Source organism: Leuresthes tenuis, unplaced genomic scaffold (assembly GCF_036924035.1).
Source record: "Leuresthes tenuis unplaced genomic scaffold, fLeuTen1.0.hap1 SCAF_14, whole genome shotgun sequence".
Lineage (NCBI taxonomy): Eukaryota > Metazoa > Chordata > Actinopteri > Atheriniformes > Atherinopsidae > Leuresthes > Leuresthes tenuis.
The window spans coordinates 10,885,872-10,907,308 of NW_027325368.1; the positions used below are offsets into that span (position 1 = coordinate 10,885,872).

The following is a 21,437-nucleotide window of genomic DNA, read 5'->3' on the forward strand; positions in this document are numbered from 1 at the left end:
AGAACCCGCCTCTAATGCTAGCAAGTTTCTGTTGTATCACCCAGAAACTGGACACTGCAGACAATTTCACAAACCATGTACGTATTTTAGGTTGTTACATATTTTATAATTACGGGTTTCTCTTCCTACACAATGAGACAATGGTAATTTTTACGTATTTTTTCTTGAAATGATAAACAGGAAATCAATAGCTGAGAGCAGGTGCATGTCCTGTAGCGCTCGCCAGCCATGACAAGTCGATGTTTATGTGGCGTTGTGTTACATTTTAAAGCTGTTTGGAAGTGACACTAGTCAGTATTTCTGATTTGGACTGTATATAAATGTGTCAGTGTGCTTTCTAAAGGACGCCGCCGCGACAAACGACCATACGCTGTCACGTGCTGTTGTTATGTTGTTTCATCTCCAACAGCAGCCAAATGTTGCTAACTTTTGTCCCGTTTGTGTGTCATCTTCACAAATCCATGTATCGGTTTGTTGAATACTTCGGGCGTCTCCTATTTAAAGATCTCTCTAAATGTGCTTAATGCAAAACTCCTAATCGTAAGTCGTTGCCTATTTTTTTGCTGTAAGGAATAATTGGACCGTACTATTTTTAATGTTTACCCCCGCAGTGTGAACAGCTTTGACACGTTCTTATAGTCACATGCTGAGATTTAGTAATTTGGGGTATGCTCTTTACAGTCTAGGGATATCCCGAAGACTTTAAATCACGTAGACTTGCATGAGGCATGTAAACTAACTCCAAATTAACTTGTATTGGATCTGTTTTAATCTTAGTTTATTTCTGTTTGTCCTACTTTAAGAGATTTCTGACTACATCACCTCTGTCTGCACAATGGCCTCCTCCCCATCAGTAGGAGATAAGCAGTTGCAGAGGATAATCAGAGATCTGCACGGTAATTAAGTTGTCAACATTGCAATGCAAAACAAGAATCCACATCTGTACCATACACTATATTGCTTTAAGAATGCTAACCTAGAAGGTCTTCATATGTTCTTTAACAGAAACATTGTTACTCAACAAATAATACAGTTTTTTATTTGAAAATTATGATCTGTTGCTGCTATCTAAATCTCTTTTGCCTTTTGTGTATACAAAGTGATACTACTCTTGCTCTTTACTCTAGATGCTGTTGTTGAACTGAGTAAAGAACACAAGGACTGTGGTGAACCCATAACAGATGACAGCCCCAGCTTACACAAGTTCTTTTATAAGCTAGAATACCTTCTGCAGGTGTGGTACCTTGTTAAAGCGAGTCATTTCTAATGCACAGTGATAGGTTTTTTATGTTTATTATTTTCTGTTAAAAGTTTGGTTCATAGAAAATCAAGAATGTGTGAAAACGTGGGGAAAAAACAACTTTTTTTTTTAAGTGCTCATGTTATTTTTGTTGTCTTTATTTGTTTATTAAGCAAAAATAAGAAATAAGTTTAGTGTGATGTAAGACAAGAATTTGCCAGAATCTCATTTGCATTTGGCTGGTTCCGTTTGTAGAAGTTCCACTACTGCACTTAAAAAGTACCCCCTTAAGCTTAGTTTTTGCTATAACGACAGATTGACACAGAACATACTGTATGTGTGAGCCTATGTAAGAGAGCATGCTTCTGCCCATTTAGATTTGACAGTGGTGTTCCACAGGGGGCAATAAATTTAAGTAAAGCAGTTTGCTGTGTAAACACAGTTTGCTTAAGGCTGTTGGGAAGCTATCATGGCATGAAGTTTAGTTTCAGTAAAAGTACCAAAATATAATCTGGGCGATACACTTAAAGTATTACAAGTAGAAGTTATAAATAGAGAAGCTTATTGTTACTCGTGCATTATTTAGAAGTTGGTTGATGTGAAGCTCCTGAATAGTTCTGGTACCTAAATGAAACTAATTGTCATTCCGATTATGACATGTCCTGATTTTTCATTATTATTAATATTATTGTTTATTGTTTGGCTGGTTCTGAAAATGCTGAAAAGTGTGCTTCATGTGCTCTAGATATTCATGAAAATAGACAGTTTTCTCTCAAGTGACTAACAGATTTGTTGACTAATCATTTGAGCTGCATTTTCACTTGGAAAGAGACTACTGTTTAAAGTTGTCGGGTGACTGTAGTGCGGTTAAAAGTGCAATATTTCCTTGAGAGATGTATTGGAGTAGAAGTGAAAAGCGAAACAAACAGATTTTAGGAACGGATTTTTATGACCCAATTTTTTTGCCTCAGACAAAAGTGCTGAACAACACACAGACATTAAGATAAAATGATTTGTGTGTCTCAGTTCGACCAGAAAGAGAAGACAACCTTTCTTGGCCAGAGAAAAGACTACTGGGATTACTTCTGCGACTGCCTGATTAAGATCAAGGGAGCTAACGATGGCATCCGTTTTGTAAAGTCCATCCCAGAGGTAATCCTCCTGACCAACACACACACACACACACACACACACAAACGCTGTCGGCCTCGGTGCCTAAAACCCACCATGGCATGCATCACATGTACACACACAAATACACAGTGACTGTAGAAGCATGTAACTAATCCTCTGGTTGGTCAGGAGCAGTAAGACGCTGCTAATTCACTTGCTGTCTAACACCTGTGCCGCCTGCACTGTTTCTTCCTCACTTTCTGTGCTGGGAATTCACAGCGGTGAGCTACATGCTGTTGTTGAAGTAGTTCCAGTTTGTATTATGTTTGAATTGCCTCTTATTTAACCTTCAGTGCAACAGTTGTTTTTTTATTAACAGTTTATCTGTTTGTCGGTTTAAACATTCGTAGATTACTGTGAATTGTTGTTTTTAGTGTTTTTCCCTGTTGTCTTGAACATGCACAAGTGTTGTTATTTTCTTTCTGAAAGAGCTGCTTCTGTGCTAGTATCGGCACGCAATAGCTCTTGAGTAATTACTCGATTTATCAAGTGAAAGAAAGTATCCACAACTGCTAATCGCAGAGATCTTTAGGTTTCTTGTTTTGTCATTTGTTTCCACATTTCAGAGATAGACCTGTCCATCAGCTAACCTTTTCAGCGCTCTCGGCTCTCTTTAACAGCGGCCTTATCATCTGATGGGAATTTATTCATAGGAATATGGTTTTCACAGGTTGGGAGTGTGGTGAATTTTCCTCAGCGTCTTTCAGATCAGTTTTATTTTTGTTTCTGAGGATTGTTGAGAATCAACAATTGTTTTAAGTGGGCTAAAAATGACAGAATAAATCCTATTTATTGCAAGTGTATTCTAAGGCGTTTCCATTTATTTACCAATTATTTTCTAATATTGTAAAGTGACATGTCTGTTGTAGTTTCTAAGAAGCAATAGTTACCCCTGTAAATGTTCTGTTTTGTCCCACCAACCATTCAAGACGTTCATCGATGTCATTACATCTGCATGCAGCAAATATTTTCCATTTTCAGCTTGAAAATGGCATAATCTTGAATCAATAATCAGAAATGGTTAGATAATAGTTTCACCGGTAGAGACGTGCCATTGTTCTATTCTTTAATGGGAAATGTGTTTATAGATATTCTAGCATCAAAGGGTTACTAGATATGCACATTCTGAATTTTGATATTTTTTTATTTAAATATAACTTTTTGTATCCTGCCCATTGGTCACATACCTAAACAAGTCCCACAACTCCAGCTGGTGTCCCTCTGGCTGATCTGTTTTTCTGTTGTCTTGCTTAAATCCCTCCATCTGCCAATGTGTTTGGCAGTCTGGGATTAGTCATAGACATCGTGCATTTAGTTTCTGTGTGTTGAGAAAATCTAAGCTTCCATAAGCTGAAGAACTAATTTGACAGGTGATCAGTTGGTTTCAGTTAATCAAGTCACTTTTTCGAACAACAAACCAAACATTCCCCGATTGCAGCTTTGACTGTGTGGTAATTTTTTATCAAATCAGTTATTTTTTAAGTTTTTGTTTTAATGTTTTGGTTCGTCACAACAACAACTCCAGATGAAATCTAGGACTCTGTCATGAAAAGGAAAGACAACAAAACTCTGCATTCTCTCAACTGATGCATTCCTGTGACTAGAAGAGATGCTACGAAGCTCGGCAGAGAGTTGCTGTCATTTCACTGTACGTGTGTGAACGCACACTGAATTGTATGTTTTTGTGTGTCCTCAGTTGAAGACTTCACTGGGGAAAGGAAGGGCCTTCATCCGCTACTCTCTAGTCCACCAGCGTCTTGCTGACACTGTGCAGCAGTGTCTCATAAATCAGAAGGTCACAAGGTCAGAGGACACATGCACACAAACATTTATTTACAGTGGCAAGCATTATTATTTACTGCCCCTTTACGCTTTTCCTTTTTCCTTTTAGATCTCAACCTGGTAATTAAATATTTTTTTGAGGGGATTTTATGTAAAACTTTTAAAAAAAAGGCTAAATTGGTGAAGTGAAATTGATTTATTTTTTATTATTATTGAAAGAAGTAAAAAAACTAAAGTGGTGCATGGATATATTTTCGCCCCCTTTGCGAAAAGCCCCTAAATAAGATCCAGTTCTACCAATTAGCTTCAGAAGTCAGACAATTTGTTTAGTTAGATTCACTTTTGTTCAATCTAAGTACTACACCTGTTATGAAAGGAACTAGGACTAGGACTTTACAGATAAGTGACTGGGGGGAAAAGCCATTGCTTAACTTAATTACATGTATGAAAGAAGATTCTTGGTCAGATTTGACTAAAATAGAAATTTCTGGCCATCAAGGAAAACACTTGTCTGGTGCAGACCCAACACCTCTCATCGCCCAAAGAACACCATCTCCACAGTGAAGCATGGTGATGGCAGCATCATTATGTGGGGATGGGACTGGGAAACTGGTCAAAATTGAGAGAATGATGGATGTTGCCTCACATTACAGATTGTAACATAAAAAAGTAGGAAATAAGCCAAGGGATATTTTTACTAATCCATGTATGTCCTCATAATTGTTGTCCTTAAGTTGTGATTCATTCCATTGAAGTGGCACACTTGCTTTCATTCTCAGATGTAACTCTCCCTTCCTCATTTGTGTTTTATTTCTGTTTTTTACAGAAAACACAACTACTGCTTGACCCAACCATAGAGCCTTAGAGACAGCTCTCACTTCCAGCCTTGCATCAAAACAAATGTACAATTCTAGTACTGCCTTGTCTGACTTTTAATAGAGCTGGACGGTCTTTTACGGCCAGTTTTTTGTGGGAGTGTGAATCCATTCCGACTATGAAAGATTGTTGATATAGATAAAAAATATTAAGTTAAGAGACTACAGAGACAAACAGCCATGCGTGCTCACACTCACTCCTTGGGTTCATTTTGAATCGCCTGATAATTAACCTGACATGCATGTTTTTGGACGGTGGGAGAAAGCCGGGGTACTGTGTACTGTGAAATGTACTGTGTTAGATGTTCTGTTTGGTATGGTAATAAGTTCACATCACAGTAGGTTTTCTTTTCTTTTACTGTGTCAGAACCTTATTTCTTTGTTTGCCTACATCACCATTATTTCAGATGCAGTTCAGGTTAGTCTATTTAATTTTAGCACTCTATTTGATTAAAACATGTCGCTTTTCCAACAGTGTGACTGCAGTTTTGTGACATAATAAGAAATGTGTGTTTTCTTTCTTTCTTTGTGATCTGCCAATGCAGTGACTGGTATTATGCCCGAAGTCCTTTCCTCAAGTGTCACCTCACTTCCGACATAATCAACCATCTTTATGAGCTCAACCAGATCCAATTTGACGTGGCTGCCAGAGGTTATGACCTTGATGCAGATTGGCCAACATTTGCAAGGTGCCTACATTTATCTGTGTCAGCTTTATCTGTGTTTATCATCAAAGGAGAGAAGTGACTGGCTTCTCTCCTTTGATGATGAACAGAAAATGCGATTGTTGATCCTTTGTTGATGAAAAGTTTTGCTTTTTTAGAGCTGATTGCGAAATGAACTTGAACTAACCGACCCTTAAGCAATAAGAAATTTTACATCACTTATCTGCAGCTAATGTAATATGATGAGGAAGATGACTTGGTATTTTACACGTAAACTAACACAGTTCCAGTTTTTTTTGTGCTCGACTGTGCACAAAGGTTGGTGCGTGTGAGAACATGTGGGTGCTGACACAGACAGTGTGTGAGCACAGGTCGTTGTTCCCCATGTTAACGCCTTTGTCAAAACTTTCACTCACGTCATCAGTTTCTGCTCAACTCACAGACAGTAGAAAGTTATTTAAAAGCATAATCAGTGTGATGTTCATGTCTAAAGATCATTCGGTTCACTAAATGAGCATTGCTTCTTCATACTATTGTATAGAAATACACCAGATGGTAGTCTCCTCTACTTTTTTTTGTCTCTTTTTGCAATTTCTTGAAATTTTGTTCTGCTTCTCCTTATTTAGGACTCTCATGAAATTAACATGAACACACTCACTTTGTTTTTCACATCAATTGTGAGTAAGTCGTATAAATGGAAATTGTGTAATTTCCTCATTTGAGTGGCTTCCAAGAACAGGCTTATTCTGATGAGAAAAAAGGCCAGTCAGTGTGTGACAGAGTTTACTTAAGATATTATTTTTTTCTTATCAGCACTTTAATGGAAGGAAATTCACCAATCGACTCTAACATTAGAACCGCTGACAGGTAAAATGAATAAGTCTTAGTGTCACATTACAGTGGTGACTTTCAAGGGCTGGCATATATTGGATATTAAAGGCAGAAAAAGAGAAACACATAAGAACCTGAGCAGTCTGGTAGACTACATTGACAAATGGACTGCATAACATTTAGAGCTGTTTCTGTTTTTTTTTATTCCATCCTTTCACGTATATGAGGGAGCAGACAATTTAGAGCATCTTTGGATATGATGAAGCACAATGCAACACCTTACTACTAAAACTAATAGAATGAACTCATCAAACAGCACATTTTAAGCACATTTACATGAAACTTGAAAAAAGGGATTATTTTGACCACAACTGGACTTTGCTTGTAAACACACTAGTCTGACTGATATGATTTCACACCGAAATCGGGCTTTCAAAACTGGAATAACAAGGGCCTAAGCACTCCACATGTGCTCCAAAGCAGCAGAAATACTTCAGTCAACAACTCATCTCTGCACCTGTGCCTGTAAAACTGGGACAAGGACGGTGGTCTAGTTAAATGTCAAGTCGACCTGTATCGGTAGCTCGACTCAGCTGTGCATGTAACAAAGCTAACTTTCAACAGAAACATTGCTGAAATCGTAAAAATAGGCTTTATTGCATTTGATGGTACAGCTGCATCTCAAAGCTGCTGTTTTTTTTTTTAAATAACTTTTTATTTTTATTTTCTACTGAGGGAAATTGCTCCAGAAAGCAACAGTCGCATTTAAAACTAAAGAGCTTAAAGTAAAGCCCTTTAAATTTAGCGTTTTTCTGTTTTACTTTAACAAATAAGAGAATATTTACCACACATCCACTTTTAACTTAAGGTTTTCTTGGTTTTTTTAGGTTTTCTGTATATCTCTGAGTTCTGTTCATCTTTATAAATGTGATCCTGAAATTTTTTTTCTCTTTTTGTCAAAGGCGAACAATAGGAACTTGCTCACCAGCTTTTTCTTGGAAGCCTCCAAGTCGTTGCTCCAGCATCAACAGCCTGGTTAGCAGCTATTCACACTCGCAGGTACATTAATGTCATTAACCATACTTTAATAGCCTGCCAAGAAAACCTTGTTGACGATGATGAATCTTTACAGCATTTGACCAGAGCCCTGTTCTTTTTTTTTTCTCTTCATGCACAGCAGGCACAGGAGTTTCTCCCAGTCCCAGATTTGAGTCACAGTCTGCTTGGCGAACTGGGAGAACTGGGAGAACCTTCTTGCAGTGTTGCAGAGAACCTCCGCATCGAGCTTGACCAATCCGAGCTCAGACAGCAGGAGCTTTTGGTACAGGTTCAGGAGTTGGGCAAAGAAGCTGCTGAGCTAAAAGGTGTCGTTAAAGACCTTCAACGTCAGTTATCAGCTCAGAAGGCTGACAATTCAGCATCTGCAGCAGACCAAAGTGGCCAAGAAACTGGTAATGAGGGCAGAGTAAATCACTTTCAAAGCTGCCGGGAATCAGCTGTCACTGATTTACAGGAGAGACCCACTGCTGCTGAGGGCAAAAACATGGAGCTTCTCTCTAAGTTAGATGAGGCTCTTAAAGAAAAGGGACAACAGGCACCAAGCTACTGTGACTCAGCCTGGAAAATCCAGGAACTCCTGGAAAAACTTAAGACTGCTGAAGAGGAGAAATTGGAGGCAAAGAGAGAGGCCGAGGACAGGGCCAGACACTCTGAGCGCCTGTCACAGGAATTAAAGCTCAGGGAAGAGGAGTTGAGGAACAGTGAGGAGAAGCTAGCTGAGTTTAAGGCCGGAGCCCACGAGGAACGGTTGGAGGCACTTGCGCGGTTGGAGGAGCTCCAAAGTGTGGTCAGTCGAATTCAAGGGGCACTGACTTTAAAAGAGAAGGAGACCGGGAACCTGAGAGCTCAGCTTCAGGATCTGCAAGCCTCTCTGGAGTGCAGGGAACGCCAAGCAGAGGAGCTGAGAAAAAGGCTACAGTCGGAGAGAGCGGAGGTAGAACAAAGATGTGGTATGAGAAGTAGCCAGAGTGAGGAATTTGAGGACCAGATGTTGGATTTAAAACAAACTCTTAAATATAGAGAGAAGGAGCAAGCTGCTAGTTCTGAAAGAATGAAGCATTTTGAGGAGCTCAGTGTTGAGCGAGAAACTCTGTGCTGTCGACTTGATGATAAAGATATCACAGTCGCTGATGAAACCGCAAACACTGAGGATTACAAAACCCAGTGTTGCAGTCTCATGGAAATGAACACAAAGCTTCTCCAAACGCTTAGGAAAAGTGAGGCGAGCATTACGGAGCTGTCAGAGAGCAGGGACACCCTGTTAGACCAGCTGGCTGCTTTTAAGGCCTCTGGAAAGCACCTAAAGGGTAGACTAGAAGCTGCGAAGATGAGTGTGGAAGACAGAGAGAAGAAGCTTTTAGATGAAAACCTTCAACTTGAGGAAAGTTTCCAAAGGGCGCTTCTCCAAAAGGAGGAATCAGACGCTCAGATGAAGAGGCTAGAGCATGAGAATATGGAGCTTTTAGATGCTCAGTCCTCACTAAAGAAGCAGTTAGCCACAGCTCAACAGGAAATGGACTCACTCACTTCCAAAGCTGAAAAGCTGGAGAAGAACCTCACAGTGTCGCAAAGGGCTCAAGCAGAGCTACTTGACAAACTCCAGGAAACTGGAGCTAAGTTGAGAGACCAGACTGTGAAATGTGAGCTCCTGCGGGCACGAGCAGACGAGCTGGAAAGCAGGACCGGGGAGCTGCATGATGAAAAAGGAGCTGCAGAGAGCAACGAAAAAATGCAAAAGCTTCATGATGAACATCAGACCTCCTCACTGGAGACCAAAGAGACCCCAATCAGGCTGGTTATAGCTGAAGCTCAGTTGGAACTCAACCTAAGGGAGGTAACCAGGCTCCGGGAGGAGGTGGTGGAGCTCAGGGCTGAGCTCTTGACAGGGAACGAGGAGAGAGTGAAAATTCAGGCCCTCCAGGAGGTGACGGATGCCTCCAGAGAGGACCTCCGTGTTTTAGCAGATCAGCTGAAGATACAGGTAGAGGAGCTAAACCGCCGGCACGTGGAGGAGATTCTTAGATCTCGAGAGCGTGAAGAGGCTCTTATCCGCGAGCGTGATGGCGAGGCGCTGGCTCGGGTGAGTCTGGCTGCGGAGGTGACAACCACCAGAGAGGAGCTGGATAAGCTGAAGCTGCGTTATGAAGCCATGCGCCTGGAGAACAGTGAGTCGCGAGAGGCCCTTCACAGAGCCAACACAGAGACAGCAGAACTCGGCGTGCATGTGTGCATGCTGACTGCTGAGAACGAGGAGGCTCGTCTGCGCTGGGAGGCGCTCTCAACAAGACTGCAGGAGCTGGAGGAGGAGGCGGCTCAGGAGGCAGAGAGGCTGAACACCTGCATAGAGCAGCTACGTCAGGAGAACAAGGAGCTCCGCTGTCAGGTCCATAATGATGAGGATCTGATGGCTTCCAAGCAGAAACTGCAGGCAGAGCTGAGCATTGTCCAACACGAAGCTGAGACTGTGCAGCAGACGAGCCAGGGGGAGATTCAGGCTCTACGGTTCCAGCTCAGCAGCCACGCCACGAGCCAAGGAAACCAACTCCAGGTCAGACTTGAGTCCTTCAGCTGTATTAGATATACTTTGTATGGTTTAATCTATGATACTCAGATGGGGAAAGACATTTGAAATGGTTCCCTTTTAAGTCAAGCAAAAATGGAAACGTCTGCACCAAAAACACACAAGAAGCAAAGGTCAGCAAACAGGGTCAATGCGCTTTCTTATGACTGTTTTTTACATTCAACCACTTTATGCTTCCTCTGTCATGGGGGTGGTTCAGATTTTCTCTTTGAAAAATTAAAAGATGAATAAATCAAATAAAAAGACATCTGCAAGGGGGCAGTGAGATTGTCTCTTCCTTTTAGCATCTTTCTTACAGTTACCATCTGAACCCTTCAGCTTTCACTCATTAACACCTTCATGAGCGATATCTCTGTGAAGGGAAATGCTTCTTAATAGAGACCGGTATGGCCACCACTTTTATTCTTCAGCACAGCTTAGACAAACATTCTTGTAATTTCTTTGAATAGTCTTTAGAAATAGTTCTCCAGACTTTTTGAAGGACATTCCAACGATCTTCTTCGGATGTTGACAGCTTTCAGTTTAGTTAGACTTTTAGACTTTCTTTTTTTTTAGGGGCACGCTGCGCTTCATGCTGAGATTTGCCAACTTTTCACCCAAATGCTCTTTGGGAATTGGCATGTTGGCACATATAATGCCAAACTATGTTATGTTTGGCATGTTGTATAGATACTACTAAAGAAACGGGAACAAAAACGTGTATTTGTGACGGGCTGCTTGTAAGAAAGTATCTACAAATAGCATTTAGAATTTGTTCTTTGCTAATTTGGCTGCTATGTGTAGACACAACACTGCTTTTTCCTCTTATTTCGGTGCGTTTGTTTATGCTTGAATGATTCATACGTCGGTGCTAAGTGACTTACAAGTGGACTGGACTGAAAGAACTGAAAAAGTGGGCATTCTCATATTAAAAACTTTGAAAGACCTTCAGAAAGACCGGAGAACTGATGCCCAAGAACACTTTAAAAGATTGCAAGAAAGTCTGGTTCTTTGAAAGCAAAATATAAGGAATTGAGGAAGAATTTTGCACACTACATGGGTTTAAATTCTTCAGTAGTGAAGTATTATTGCATGCTCTAAGAAATGTACTTGTAAACAGTCACCCGATTACTCTGCTGCCCATATTTTACATCATTGTATACATATCCAGAGTCTGAAAACCCGGGTTGACTCAGTGAGTGTATAACTAGCGTCAAGGTACACTTAGTGTGAAGTCAACTGTCGCTGAAAGATAGCCCTGATAATGTCGATGTGTCTTTGTAGTATGGGCACCTGGTTCTTCCGAGCTACCTCAGTAAACTTAAACATATACTGCCTGGCTCAAAAAAAGTCAGGTCCAAGTTCAGCCAATACCCCCCAAAAAATACCCCCAAAAAATCAGGCTAGCCCACTGCCTGAGTGCACCAGGATTTTATGTCTGTATCTCTCCCCGAGGGCACGGACTTATTCCAGTATGACGATGCCAGGATTCATCAGGCTCAAAGTGTCAAAGAGTGGCTCAGGCAGCATGACATCATTTTCGCACAGAAATTGCTCCATCACAGTCCTAAACGTCACCACATTGAGAATATTTGGAATTCTCTGGAGAATACATAATGCAGGTCCAACCTGCAATCATCAGTGCAAGATCTTGGTGAAAAATGAATGCAAATCAGTGTTGTGATAGTTCATAAGCTTATCAAAAACGATGAAATGGGGAATGCATACACTGATGAATGCTAAAGATAATCCAAATACGTAATTGTGTGACAGGAACTATATTTTTAGGTTGTTTTACATCCTATTCTCTACATAGATTTTTAAGGTCTGTATTTTGATCATATGAGTCATCAGTGTGATGAATTTATGATTCATATTCTTATCCAGAATGTTAACCAGGAGTTCCATGAAGTGAAGACGCAGCTGACGATGGAGCAGGAGAAAGTAGTCGACCTTGAGAGCAAACTCCAGCAGCTCGAGGTGAGTGGATAACCTGAATTTGAAAAGAATTACTACATGTATGTTCTGTCTAAATACGTCTTTACTGACTGCTATTGATAAGATTCTGAAGTCGGCTGCTCTCTTCTGAGGCTGAACTTGGGCTTTTTGGCTTTTCTACCTGGAAAAGAATGATCCCCTGCTTAAACCCAACAAGTGAAAACAAGACATTATTGTTTTGTAGAGTCCAAATCACCAGTTTCAAATGTCTGCCTTATGATACACTTTGTTGTTTTGTATGATGGTACTTTGGAAGTGTTTTTTTTGGACAAGAAAATTAGATTTCTTTGTAATCGTTTCACCTCTGACCACTTCTCAGACAACGTGCAGAGTATGTTTGGCCCTATTCCAGTTTCACATCTGAGAACGATAAATGAAAACCCACATTCCTATTGCTTCGTGCTGAATTGCTACAAGGAGAAATCATAATGTCATGGTCACAAGCGTAACTCAGAAAGAACTACAAATTATGTCTTGCTTTGCTGTGCTGATCGCAGGCTACGAATCAGAGATATTGCCAACAGATTGAGGAGAAAAATATCCAGATGGCCGAGTCGGCAAATCTCATCCTGCAGAAAGAAGATGAGATAATCCATCTGAAACAGAATTTATCAAGGTGAGATACAGTATTCATGATCACACTTTCTGGAACAAATTAAAGCTCTGCAAAGAAACATGTTTCATCTTGTGTAGTTTTAATTTGGCTCTACGTATGAATTTTGGCACTGTGGCCTTGTTTTTTGAAAATGTGAGCTTGTACAGAGCATGTTAATGCTTGCAGGTCTGAGGACAGTCTCGCAGCAGCAGAGCGGGCCTGTCAGGAGATGGCTGAAAATCTTCGGAGGGTCACACAGGACAAACAGAGCTTTGACCTTAGGACAGCTGCTGAGCTCGATGATCTTTACCGTACCAAAATCAATTTGGAGGAGAGACTTGTCGAGCTCATCAGGTAAAAAACATCCTTTCAATCTCCACAGGTTTTCCCATATCTGTTCAGTGTCATTTGTGACGATTTGTTGTTTGACTTGCATGATTTCTTGTTTTTCTTTTAGTGGATCAGAATGTCCACATGTTGTCGCTACACTCTAAAGTTCCTCGTTGATTGTGTCCACTGAGGTATGGATTTGAGAGCTATCCAAATGCTTTTTGTGCTTTCTGCAGGGAAAAAGATGCACTTTGGCAGAAGTCTGATGCTCTGGAGTTTGAGCAAAAGCTACGTGATGAGGAGACGGAGAGGGACGTGAACTACTGTCTGGGCTGTCATACTCAGTTCAGCTGGTGGCTCCGCAAATACAACTGCAGGTCAGCTGGTCCTTTGTATGATCAACAAAAGTACACATCACTCATTCAACCACTACAGCTTCCTTTACTACTACTACGTGTAAACAACAAGCGAGATTTAATTCATTTTTTGGTTGCTAAACTCCATTTTTCTAAAATCCTGCTCTCACAGCATCGGTTTACACAATGAAACACTTTGTCCTGCATCAAGCTTAACTCGCGTTAAAAGCAAATGAATGCATGACTGCTGCTGCTCTGACCACAGTGTGTTGAGGAACAGACAGACGAACATGAAAGCGCATCTGACTCTGAAATCCACTGACATTTTACTTCTGCCTTTCACTTCTCAATAAGACTTCTGAAAAGTAACTTATTTGTAAAGTCAAATATCCTCTTTGGTACTTCTGATGGATCCTCTTCCGCTGTTCCGGTGCTGCTGTAGGATTTCCGTAATCACTCAAAACAAAAAGCAAAGGCGAAATGTTTTGACCTTTGCTCAGTTCATAAAGTATCTGCACTTGAAACGTTCTGACGCTTGGTTTTGATATTAAACGTGACGACGGTCTCGTTAAATGTTATAGTGTGAGGATTTTTATTTGGAAAGCAGCATCGTCTGTTCCAACTCAACGCATCATTTAATTGTATTTCTAGATAAGAGTGAAAAGTATCAAGAACTGAGTGCACCGTTTTAAGAAAATTTGTATGAAACTTATTTCATTAAAAGTATTTTTTGGTGTAATGACAGTTTTTTCATCAGGATCCTCTCACCCTCGACCTGCTTTATTTCATCCTTTCATACTAAAGCCAAGATCATTTTAAAAAAAAAATATTATGCCTCAACATCACAAGTTAATTATTCCATCATCTAGAGCTAGCCAAGCTTGTTTTATATTGATAACGGGTCCATTACCTTATCTTATCAGGAGATAACAAGGCTAGTTCTCCTGCGATAACAGGTAAATATATTTAGCTAGTTTGGCCTTGTAAATTTGATTTTGTTAAACTCTTATCTACGCAGATGCTAAAGTCTGCGCTCAGTAGCAGACATTTTCAGGCCTTCACCTGTGATTTTCACCTGTGATCTAAAGATGTCGTCAAAACAATCATTTCAGGCAAGGCAGCTCTCTGCTCATATCCTAACAGTCTGGTCATTTTTAATGAGTTATTTTAGAATATTGTTTAATAATGTCAAATATTTCAGTCATGTGTCACTCTAAGATTTAATGGGACTTTTGTGCAATCAAATCAGTGTCCTGAAAGTCTGTTCTTTGCACAGAAAAAGTTCTTTTGACATGCCCTGATCTAACGTTGGCTCAAAATGTCTTTATTTTTATTTGAACATCATCCAAACAATCAAGGGTGAGGGGAAAAAAAAACCCTGAGCCAGAGAGCATGATCATGTTTTCAGGTCCCAGGTGGGAGCTAAATTCAAAATGTCATTATCATAATCACCATCATCATCATTTATTTTGTGGCGGTCGTACATAAACATGCACTATTTCCACACTCGGTTCGAACCAAGAAAATATTTCTCCTGACACTTTATCTCCATCAAATGATGTCTTTATCCAGACTCTGTGGGCGTCCCTTCTGTTACTACTGCTGCAGTAACACAGTGAGCACCCTGCAGGGCGGCAACAGAGAACGCTGCTGTGGGGACTGTTACAACCAGCACAGTGCAGTAACTGAGCGCCACCCACAGGAGGAAGTGACTCACAGCACCCCGGTGACACCATTCAGCCGCTTGCTGCTGGCCGGCCGAGCTGCGGCCGGTGTTGCAGGTGACATGGGTTCTCACATTCTCACACACACACACACACACTGTAAAGCGACAAACGGTGTTTACACATGGGCTCAAGACTGACAGTCGAGCATGGCTGTTGTTTTTCAGGAGGAGAGGAAGGTGAAAAGCTGGACGATGGTGTTTTTGATATCATCACAGAGGAGGAAGTGAGCGGGGTATGTGACAGTGACTCCCTCTCCTTTGCCACTGCCTGCTCTTCTGGACACGGACAGCAGGGGGCAGCACAGCCGTGAGTATCTCCCTTCCAGTCACAGATGACGACAAGGACAGGAATTATAAACCACAACGTGGCAGATTTATACCAACCACCAGAATAGATGCTTTTTTTTGAGCGACATCTTTCCTTTACAACATAAAAAGGATTCTGTTACAGTCTTTTATATTAATCACCTGCAGACACGGATTTATTGGTCGGATACATGTGCGTGCTTGTGCTTCAACGTTCAATATTAAGTCAGCTTTTCTTTTTTTTTATATCTGCACCCACCCACACTCTTATGAAAGCCCATCCACACTGCCTGACACACAAAGATATGTGTTAATCAAGCATCAAGACCAGACATGGTCCTGCAAAAACTGTTGTGATTTAAAATCTTAGTATTTTCTGTCTTTTTGTGTATTCAAATAAATCGACACAACTTTGCATTTTTTTCATTAGCGGTCTAGTTTTTTCAGGCAGGTTTTTCTCATTTGCTTACAATACAACACTGGCAGGAGTATTTTAGATTAGCCTACATGACCTGAATTGCTGTATAGTGGTGACCACCTGCTTCACTTAAACGTTCAGCCCATGTTAAAGAAAAGATCTATAACTCTGTGGCCATGTTTTTGATCCAGGTGGCTTGGTCTGGGTGTATTTTCTACTAAAATGCTAGAAATATACATGAGGCTGTCAGTCTCTGTGGTCCTTTTTCTTCTCTACAACAACACATTTTTCCACCCGTCTCTTTTACCGTGACGGTGGTTTAACTCTGCTTTGTCTAATCTGGTGGAAACCTCGCTGTTTGGATGCATGCAATCGACATTCAGTGAAAGAAAATGCACATCTGTTCTGCTGTACTGGTGATTGCAACATTTGCAAATTTTTGCATTTTTTTTTGCTATTATCAGATGAGTCTGCGCTTGTCTGATTAGGGGATTGTGACAGGAGGGAGTTTTCAACACCAAATACAGAGTAACAGTCGTCTGTCTTCTTCCAGAGCGTGGTTTGTTGCTCATCCGGACACTGAGGTTTTCATGTTGTGTCACTTTTGACCTGACCCACATGATATCCTCTTGCTGTGTTGTCAGGTCAAACTGTGGAACCCACTGTTTTTAAGAGCTGACCCGACATCTCTAGCACTCATCATGTATGAAATGATTTGTTTACAATCTGATTTACGGTGGATTTTCTTTAAATGTACAATATCTGTCATTCTGTTTAGAAACAACAGTGCCAGAGACATGGCATCAGAGGATGCTGATGACCTCAGTGCCGCAGTACAGGATGCAGAGATCTGCCTGCTGAAGTCTGGTGAACAGACGTAAGTTTCATTTGTGTGAAATATACACTTGAAAATTACGTTTGCAAAGCCGCAAGTTTGGGCTGTTGTCTGGAAGTGAAAGTTTCTCCACTGATTTTTGGGTAAAATGTTTGCGCATAATCCTGAAATGGGAAGTGAATGATGAAACTTCTGGGTGTGTGAGAGGAACTGCTTCTGTAGAAGTTCCAAGGTGCATACTGCAGAACCCATGTTTCACTTCTGTTGAAAGGTTTGTTTGTTTAGTTCAAATGAAAAAGGCCTCATGTCTGAAGCCATTTGCCTCATCGAAGAGTTGCTGAGCAACAAGATAAAGCCTTTCACTAAAACTAAAATATATGTCGGGATTCCAGACTATCATTTCTGACTGGTGGGGATATTTTTGGGCTGCGACCTTTGAGACCAGTCACCTTAAATAAGATTGGTTGTAAAGTGTAGTCATACTGTTGTAGTCTAGAGCCCCATGTTTGTAGAGCATAAGACCTTCTTGGACCTTTTGTGGCTTTAAATACATCTCAATGAGAAACAGGAAAGATGTGAGCTTTCAGACCTCTGTTGTCCACATCTCTGTAGCTACACAAGTTTGGATGCTGATGGAAATGAAATACAGTTACCATTATTTTTATCAGACTAACAACAATACAAAGATACAGCAATACAGTTAGAAATGTACAGTTATGTACTGCAGCAACTGTATTGTTTGCTGACGTTCTGTGAGAAGTATCTGGTTCATTAACCTTTTGTACATTTAGTCATTCATCATCATTAAGAATTTTTTAAATCTACTTTTAAAGAAATAAATGATCACTTCCATTTTGATGTTTCTCTTAGTCTTACGTGTATACTGAATAGTTTGGGATTTTTACTTTTGTCGGTTTAAATGAATTTAAAACCGGGATTTTTTAATTTATCTAGACCGTTGCTTGTTTTTAATAATTTTAATTATTTGTTTCTCTTTATGTTCTTTTATGTATTTTTAATGCTTCTCCCACTCCCCGCTGCAATGCTTTTATTTTATGTAAAGCACTTTTAATTGTTTTGTACATGAAATGTGCTATACAAATAAATTTGACTTGACTTGACTAAAAACACAAAGTTTTCTCCCTATGCCACAGGCTCTCGCTCCACTTCACGGTGGATGATATCTCAAGGTTTGGGGACGACTCTCGAGAGCTTTTCATCAAGTCCAGCTGTTACAGCATCATCCCCATCACCATGAACTCTCCTGGCCCCACCGTCTTTTGGACCTTTACCTCTGAACCAAAGAGCATTGCCTTCAGTGTGGTCTACAGGGAGAGTGCAGAGACCCCGCTGGAGCAGGCCAAGGTGAGAGCCAGCACCTGCATATTCTGATGCAGTTAAGCTAAATTAAATGACAGTGTAAAAGGCATTATTCATCTTCCAAGAATTAGTCCACAGCCCTCTTCAACTTTTATGAGTTACAGCTCATTGTTTAGCTGTCAATGTACAGCTTTACAGTTTCAGTTCACTCTGTGCTGCTATGAGAAAAGACTGTGATCAGTAAGCTGGTTAATAATATGTAGCATTTTGCTGCTCAAGAGCCAGGTGTTTCCCTCTGATGGAAAAAGATGACTCTAAATTAATTATTGTGTTGCTTCAGGGCTACTGGAGCAACTGTTTGCTAACAGAAATGATATGTGAAGCTGTTTCTTTAACATTGTCAGCTATTGTAGATTTAAACATTGAAAAATGTCAGCAAAACAGCTTCAATAACGAATGTGTTTAACAATTCAGTGAGAGTTACGAGCACATCGCCGTAGCCTGTTTGTTTGTTTTTTTTGGTTCATTTCCCTCTGACACCTTCAGGTAATTAGGTGTGCATGTAGGAATACATGAGCTTCGTATTAGGGTCAAACTCTGCAACAAAATGATTCCTGCATCCTTGTAGTTTTACTGACATTTGTTGGGATTTGGAACATGATTCAGATTTTAAACCTTTCTTCGTTTTTTTGTGAAGATCTTTTAGAAGTTTTTTCTGATGTATCTATCTCTAAATGTTAACCAGGATATATCTGTCCTTTTCTTTTGGCAGGTTTTGATCCCTCTGACTCGCTGCAACTCCCATAAGGAGACGATTCAGGGGGAGCTGAAAGTCAGAAATGTTGGAGAATACACGCTCATCTTTGACAACTCTTTCTCCAGGTCAGACATTGTGTACTTTTGTTCAGTAACACTTGCTCACACCTCAGCACAAACCGCTGTCTTTGCTTTGACCAGAAACATAAAGAATTCTCTGTCTGTCCTGTTAATTAGGTTCATTTCAAAGAAAGTGCTGTATCATCTGAGTCTAGACAAGCCTGTGGTCTACGATGGAACTGACCTTCTCTGAACGTGGCACAAGGTGGAACGCCGACTTCTGTGTCAAAATGTTTACGTTTAAGTGCATCATTTTGAGGCAAAAAGGTGTGATGGTTCTGCACAGCAGTCTCAGTGAAAGGTTGTGGCATTTTAAAAATGTCTCCCCCAGCTTCGCTCATGAGGTGTTAAACGTTGGACGAATTCTGATCAAAGCAGAACAAAGATTGAAAACAACAAAAGTAAATAATGTTACTCTGTTAAATGTTGGCACGCAGATTTGGCTTCTGGAGGCAACTTTCCAGAAGTAAATCTGTATTTTTGCATTCATCCGGAGGGTTTGCCGTTTGTTACCTGACTCATGTCATACTATACGGTTGTTAAAATGGAAAGCTGTGCTCTCTGCACAGTGAAAGATGTTTGATGTGGCTTTTATGTTGTAATAATGGTGATTTTTTATGATTTAAGACAGTTGATAGGGAAGCTGTTAATAGATTTAAGGACAAACTAAACTTTGTAATTAGTTGATCATGCTTTTTTTGTTGTTGTTTTTTTTTTGTAATGATATGAATATCCAACAAAAAGTATTGTGAATATGACAAACACACAATCAGGGAGTCACTGGAGGTTAAGGCGACATGAAACTTAAAGTTTGTGACCTGGGATTAAATCTCAACCACAGGATTTCTGAAAACTGAAAAGTAAAGTGTGTTGCTTGATCTGGACTAATAGAAGAATTTAACTAAATCTATTTTTAGTTTTTTGCTTAAATCCACCATTTAAAAAAAAGGAAAAAAAAAAAATTTTAAATGTGTGTTAATATGGGCATTTGAGTTGTGCTGTGGCTGTTTGTTGATGTCCAACACCTCTAATCTGCTAAAGTTGCTGTTCATCTCACTTATCTTAGTAATTGTTGCCTTTCAGCTATCAGAAATGAGAAGAGGTGGGTTTGCCGCATTGCGGTTTTGATGAACGTTAAATGGAAAGTCAGAACATTTGGTTTCAGGATTTAATTCAATGTACTCTCTTACGGTTACGTTTGAGGATAGAGTAGAATCTGGCTAGCTTGTTTCAATGAATGCAGAAGCTAGGAAAGTGCATATAAAAAAGCAAATATCAAAATTCAAGTTTCAGTGCTTTACATATTTGCTATTTCTTGGAACTTAACTTGAATTTCCCTCCTGATAGTTTAGCTATAAAGGCAGGGAAGATATTACGATATCAATAGATGCTTGCAGCTGGTAGAGAAATAGTGTTTGCTTTGGAAAAAGAAACAACTATAAATACGTATGTTTGCACTGATAGAATAATCTTAAGAGAAACACAAGGTTGTTTTTTCATGCTGTTGCTCTGTGATTAATCATTGCAGCCCTGAGGTGTGACCGTGTCGCCTGAAATGTAAAACCTGCAGTGTCAAATGGAAAATGAGAAAATCTCATCCTTTCAAATAATACAGGTTCAAAACATAAATCATTTTTTATACTTGAAGTTTTCCAATGTAACCCCAATATTAAAGTGGTGAATGTTAAAATTAGTTGTGATACTGACTTGAAAAAAAACTGAATTACTGCTGTTACCCAGTTTTTACATATCTCCTCTAATTTTAAACCCATTTTATATTATGACTTAAACTGACAAGAGGAGGAACATTTGAAAAAAAAAAAAAGCTAATTACATGTTTTATGCATATCTGAATAAGATAAGTTATGTATTGCCAAATATCCTGGTATATTTGTCTATTTTACTATTGTTCAATGGGATTTATATTTAAAGACACTGCAAAATGACTGTAAAATGCACTTTTGAAAGGGATTTTTGTTGGTCTTTTTCCCATGAGCCTTTGTGCCAGTTGATGAATGGTTTTTCTTTTCCTTCATATGTTGTGAGTGTGTGATTATAGATATGTACTGCTGGATTTGCCAGGGGCAAGCTTGAACTCTCTGATTTTACTTGTGAATGACTGTTCAAAATGTTTTTATGAAAGTATCATTTACACACTAAATATTTATTACAGAAAGGATTCAAGACCGTTATTTAATAAACAAGTATTGTGTGACCAATGTGTTTTTGTCAGCTTCGTGAATCTGAAATATACAGTTTGGGATTCTTATTCCTGCATCTTTTCACAATAGCAGCACAGCTTACCTAATAAGTAGCTTTATCGGATTTGATCAGTCAATCCTTATTGACAGGCTATGTACCACAGACTTTTAAGGTTTATGTAATTAAATCTTTACATTAAAAAAAAAACACTTGATCCAGGGATGTTAGCTAATTATCGACTAAAATCCAATTTTCTCATGTATGTCTCAAGTTCTTGAAAAAATTGTTGC

The 21,437-nt window shown here is 39.8% G+C and overlaps 2 protein-coding genes across 3 annotated transcripts in view; one reads left to right on the forward strand and one right to left on the reverse strand.

The window, feature by feature from the left end:
* Nucleotides 1-21,437, reverse strand: part of LOC140268337 (E3 ubiquitin/ISG15 ligase TRIM25-like) — a 142,925-nt gene that overhangs the window by 10,848 nt on the left and 110,640 nt on the right. The gene's annotated exons all lie outside the window — the stretch shown is intronic.
* Nucleotides 5-21,164, forward strand: fyco1b (FYVE and coiled-coil domain autophagy adaptor 1b). Of its 2 annotated transcripts, none has more exons than XM_072363252.1 (18): nt 5-77; nt 804-896; nt 1,128-1,234; nt 2,267-2,392; nt 4,110-4,216; nt 5,616-5,759; nt 7,529-7,625; nt 7,744-10,173; nt 12,073-12,165; nt 12,681-12,799; nt 12,965-13,132; nt 13,345-13,485; nt 15,037-15,245; nt 15,356-15,497; nt 16,693-16,791; nt 17,904-18,114; nt 18,842-18,951; nt 19,063-21,164. In XM_072363252.1, the coding sequence occupies exons 2-18, from the start codon at nt 836-838 to the stop codon at nt 19,136-19,138; spliced, it is 4,440 nt and encodes a 1,479-aa protein (XP_072219353.1). In that variant the 5' UTR covers nt 5-77; nt 804-835; the 3' UTR covers nt 19,139-21,164. The 2 variants fall into 2 exon arrangements, with proteins under 2 accessions (XP_072219353.1, XP_072219354.1); XM_072363253.1 differs by having other exon boundaries at nt 7,747-10,173.

Excerpts from the sequence above, each read along its gene's own strand:
- fyco1b (XM_072363252.1), top strand. The coding sequence starts at position 836 with ATGGCCTCCTCCCCATCAGTAGGAGATAAGCAGTTGCAGAGGATAATC. Across the intron at positions 7,626-7,743 it reads GCAGCTATTCACACTCGCAG|CAGGCACAGGAGTTTCTCCC; the intron begins GTACATTAATGT and ends CTTCATGCACAG. Across the intron at positions 12,166-12,680 it reads GCAAACTCCAGCAGCTCGAG|GCTACGAATCAGAGATATTG; the intron begins GTGAGTGGATAA and ends TGCTGATCGCAG.